Source organism: Perca fluviatilis, chromosome 24 (assembly GCF_010015445.1).
Source record: "Perca fluviatilis chromosome 24, GENO_Pfluv_1.0, whole genome shotgun sequence".
NCBI lineage: Eukaryota > Metazoa > Chordata > Actinopteri > Perciformes > Percidae > Perca > Perca fluviatilis.
Genome location: NC_053135.1, coordinates 69,748 through 74,747, shown reverse-complemented (window position 1 = coordinate 74,747; position 5,000 = coordinate 69,748). Strand labels below are relative to the sequence as shown.

Sequence of the window (5,000 nt, the reverse complement as noted above, 5' to 3'; positions counted from 1 at the left end):
CTGTCTGTCTGCCTGCCTGCCTGTCTGTCTGTCTGTCTGTCTGTCTGTCTGTCTGTCTGCCTGCTTGCCTGTCTCTCTCTCTCTATCTATATGTCTGCCTGCCTATCTGTCTGCCTCTCTCTCTGTCTGCCTGCCTGCCTGCCTGCCTGTCTGTCTGTCTATCTGTCTGCCTGCCTGCCTCTCTCTCTCTCTCTCTCTCTCTCTGTCTGCCTGTCTGCCTGCCTGTCTGCCTGCCTGCCTGTCTGTGTGCGTTACCTGAGGTAGCTCATGATGAAGAGGCGCAGCAGGACGGTGGGATGTCTCAGGTGGATGATGTCAGAGGGGGTGTGGCCACCGCCCTCTTTCAATCTCACACCCCCAACAACACAACATACACCACCCATCCTCAACCACAACAACATCAACACACAACAATAACCATCAACACACACACATCAACAACAACACTCACACACAACATCACACACAACACACAACCATAACTCCCCACACCACCACAAATAACAACACACACTAACACCAACATAACCCAACAATAACCCATCCTACCCACCCCTAACACACACACCCAACATAACTCAACACACAACATACCAACACAACAATGACCAATAACACCAAAAACACAACACACACCATAACACACAATAACACGCTCAATAACCATCAACACACCACACACCGTACCATCAGATAACACACAACAACAACAACACGCAAACCAACCACAACATCAACACAACACACAACACAAACACACACTAACACACAAAGGCCACCAACACACACAATGTAACAACACACACAACAACGAACTCTCTGATAAATGTTGAAAAAGTGGGGCGACAAACTTTTTCTACTTTTGTGTGTGTTGTTGTGTTTTGTGTGTGTTGTGTTTGTGTATTTGTTGTATTTTGTGTTGTGTGTGTGTGTGTGTGTGTGTTGTTGTGTGTTATGTTAAGTATAGCTGTAAAGTGGTCGGGGGCCGGTGTGTTTACCAAGTCCCTGTTTATCTGGGGGTGTTGTCGTCGCTCAAACATCCGTTCTTCTTTTCAACACAGCGAGGCGTTGGATGGAGTGAGAAGACAAAGGTAGAGAGAAAATTGTGAATAGGCACAGCTATAGAGGGCATAGTATAAAGTATATGTACATATAGCGGAAGACGGTATAGGGAGACAGGGTGTGTGGAGTACGATATAGAGGCAGACGAAGTTTGTGTGTGTACGTAGAAGGCAGACAGACAGGTATAGAGGCAGACAGATAGGTGTGTGATGTACAGGTATAGAGACAGACGTACAGGTATAGAGGTAGACAGACTGGTATGTGAGACGTACAGGTAGAGAGGCAGACAGACAGGTGTGACGTAAAGGTATAGAGGCAGACAGACAGGTATAGAGGCAGACAGATATTGTACATAGATATACAGATATATGTACAGATATAGAGACGGACAGACAGGTATAGAGGCAGACAGACAGGTGTGACGTAAAGATATAGAGACGAACAGACAGGTATAGAGGCAGACAGACAGGTGTGACGTACACATATAGAGGCAGACAGACAGGTGTGTGTGTGATGTACAGATATAGAGACAGACAGACAGGTATTAGAGACAGACAAACAGATGTGTGTGATGTACAGATATAGAGACAGACAGACAGGTATAGAGGCAGACAGACAGGTGTGTGTGATACAATATAGGGCGACGTATGGGCACACGTTGTGAGTAGAGGGTAGAGTGTAGAACTGTGTGTGTAGGTAGAGAGGTAGACGATGTGTGGAGGTGAAGTATAGTAGGTAGACGACAGTGTGTGTGGACGGTAGAGAGGCAGAAAGACAGGTGTGTGAGACATACAGGTAGAGAGGCAGACAGACAGGTAGAGAGACAGACAGCTAGAGACGTAGTCAGACCGGTATAGAGGCAGACAGACAAATATGTGTGACGTACAGGTAGAGAGGCAGACAGACAGGTATGTGTGACGTACAGGTAGAGAGGCAGAAAGACAGGTGTGTGAGACATACAGGTAGAGAGGCAGACAGACAGGTAGAGAGACAGACAGCTAGAGACGTAGTCAGACCGGTATAGAGGCAGACAGACAAATATGTGTGGTACAGGTAGAGGCAGACAGACAGGTATGTGTCGTACAGGTAGAGGCAGAAAGACAGTGTGTGAGACATACGATAGAGGCAGACAGACGTAGAAGACAGACGGTAGATAGACACGTATAGAGCAACGACAGATATGTGTACAGGTAGAGACACAGACATATGTGTAGTAGGCGAAAGACGGTGTGTGAGACATACGGGTAGGGAGACAGACGGTAGAGACGACGGTAGAGCGTAACAGACGGTATAGAGGGCAACATATGTGTGTACGATAGAGAGGCAGACAGACAGGTGTGTGAGACGTACAGGTAGAGAGGCAGATAGACAGGTATGTGTGACGTACAGGTAGAGAGGGACAAGTATGTGTGGAACAAGGGTGAGAGGCGACAGACGGTGTGATGTACGGTGAGGCAGACAGACAGGTGTGTGTGACGTACAGGTAGAGAGGCAGACAGACAGGTATGTGTGACGTACAGACAGAGAGGCAGACACACAGGTAGAGAGGCAGACAGAGGTGTGGCTACGGGTAGAGCAGACCAGGAATGTGTGACAAGAGAGCGACCACACGGTAGAGGGACAGACAAGTGTGGGTACAGGTAGAGGCGACAGACAGGTGTGACGTACAGGTAGAGAGGCAGACAGACAGGAATGTATGTGGATACAGACGAGAGCAGACACATGGGTAGAGGCAGACAGACAGTGTGATAAAAGGGACCGTTGTGTGGGTACAGACACCGGTAGACGACTGTGGACAGGTAGAGAGGCAGACAGACAGGTGTGACGTACAGGTAGAGAGGCAGACAGACAGGTGTGTGAGACGTACAAGTAGAGAGGCAGACAGACGAGCTGCGGCAGAGCCAGCGACAGGTGCAGCCTGGTCCATGATTGGCTGAGCCAGGCCAGCGGGGCTCCGCCCATCGTTCCCAAACTGAAGCAGAACGGCAGGACGGCCGGCGGCCAGAGCCGCGCCGCGGGCAGCGTCCACTCCACCGCTGGAACAACAACAACAACAACAACAACAACAACAAGTGTGTCAACAACAACAAGTGTGTCAAAAACAACAAGTGTGTCAACAACAACAAGTGTGTCAACAACAACAAGTGTGTAAACAACAACAAGTGTAAACAACAACAACAAGGAGAGGCAGACAGACTCGTAGCTCCTATGGCGCCAGTTTGATGCTAACAAGCCGTTAGCATCCCGTTAGCATCCCATTGACTGCCATTCATTTTGACGTCACTTTGACAGAGAATAACTTTACATCTGAAGCGTGTGTGTGTGTGTGTGTGTGTGTGTGTCTCTGTGTGTGTGTGTGTGTATGTATGTTTGTGTGTGTGTGTGTGATGTCTGTATATGTGTTGTGTGTGTGTGTGTGTGTGTGTATGTCTGTGTGTGTGTGTGTGTGTATTGTCTGTGTGTGTGTGTGTTGTCTGTGCAGTTTACAAGTCCTAGTTAGTGTGGTATTAATACTTGTACATTATGTATGTGTGTGTGATGTTTGTGTATGTGTGTGTTGCCTGTGTGTGTATGTGTGTGTGTCTGTGTGTGTCTCTGTGTGTGTGAGTCTCTGTATGTGTGTGTGTGTGTGTGTCTGTTAATGTGTGTGTGTGTGTGTCTGTATGTGTATGTGTGTGTGTGTGTGCGCCTGTGTGTGTGTGTCTGTGTGTGTGTCTGTGTGTGTGTGTGTCTGTGCAGTTCACAAGTCCATAGTTAGTGTGGTATTAGTACTTGTACTGTCCCACAGTACATTGTGTGTGTGTGTGTGTGTGTGTATGTGTGTGTGTGTGTGTGTCTCTGTGTGTGTCTGTGTGTGTGAGTCTCTGTATGTGTGTGTGTGTGTGTGTGTCTGTATGTGTATGTGTGTGCGCCTGTGTGTGTGTCTTTGCGTGTGTGTCTGTGCGTGTGTGTCTGTGCATGTGTGTGTGTATCTGTGTGTGTGTGTGCGTGCAGTTTACAAGTCCATAGTGTGGTATAAGTACTTGTACTGTCCCAGAGTATGCCTACAGTGTGGTATAAGTACTTGTACTGTCCCAGAGTATGTCTACAGTGTGGTATAAGTACTTGTACTGTCCCAGAGTATGTCTACAGTGTGGTATAAGTACTTGTACTGTCCCAGAGTATGTCTACAGTGTGGTATTAGTACTTGTACTGTCCCAGAGTATGTCTACGGTGCGGTGTTAGTACTTGTACTGTCCCAGAGTATGTCTACAGTGCGGTATTAGTACTTGTACTGCAGTAAAGGACCTGAGTACTAGTTGTTGTGGCTGTGAGAGGGTTGCTGCAGACTCAGCAGGTCAAAGGTCAGGCAGCAGCTGGAGGCCATCGCGCCTCGTTAGCCGCCTGGCGCCCGCCTGGCGCCCGTCCCGCCGCGGTCCAATCACACTCACCCTAACGACCAGTCAGGCACGCCGCTGGAGGTTGCCTCGGTAACGGGGAGAGAAGCTGATAACATCACACAGTACCGGCAACTTTCTAAACTTTGGTTCAGACGTTTTTTTTGTAGTTTTTTTTCATCGCTTTTTGTAGTCTGTGTGTGTGTGTGTGTGTGTGTGTTTGTGTGTTTGTGTGTGTGTGTTTGTGTGTGTGTGTGTTTGTCAGTCTGTGTGTTTCTCTGTATGTGTGTGTGTGTGTGTCTGTGTGTGTGTTTCTCTGTATGTGTGTGTGTGTGTGTGTGTCTGTGTGTGTTTCTCTGTCTGTGTGTGTGTGTGTGTGTTTCTCTGTGTGTGTGTGTGTGTGTCTGTGAGTGTGTTTGTGTCTGTGTGTGTGGGTGTTTCTCTTTGTGTGTGTGTGTGTCTGTGTGTGTTCTCTGTATGTGTGTGTGTGTTTCTCTGTGTGTGTGTGTGTGTGTGTGTGTGTGTCTGTGTGTGTGTTTCTGTATGTGTGTGTGTGTGTTT

At 48.1% G+C, this 5,000-nt stretch overlaps 1 protein-coding gene across 1 annotated transcript in view; it reads right to left on the bottom strand.

Annotated features, from left to right (window-relative positions):
* Nucleotides 1-238: 238 nt before the first annotated feature.
* LOC120554762 (organic cation transporter-like protein) overlaps nt 239-5,000 on the bottom strand; it is an 8,605-nt gene continuing 3,843 nt past the window's right edge. The window contains exons 4-5 of the mRNA XM_039793794.1: nt 2,822-3,098; nt 239-348 (exon numbers count right to left, since the gene is read on the bottom strand). Coding sequence (XP_039649728.1) covers nt 252-348; nt 2,822-3,098 — 374 coding nt within the window. The 3' untranslated portion in view covers nt 239-251. The remainder of the gene's footprint in view (nt 349-2,821; nt 3,099-5,000) is intronic.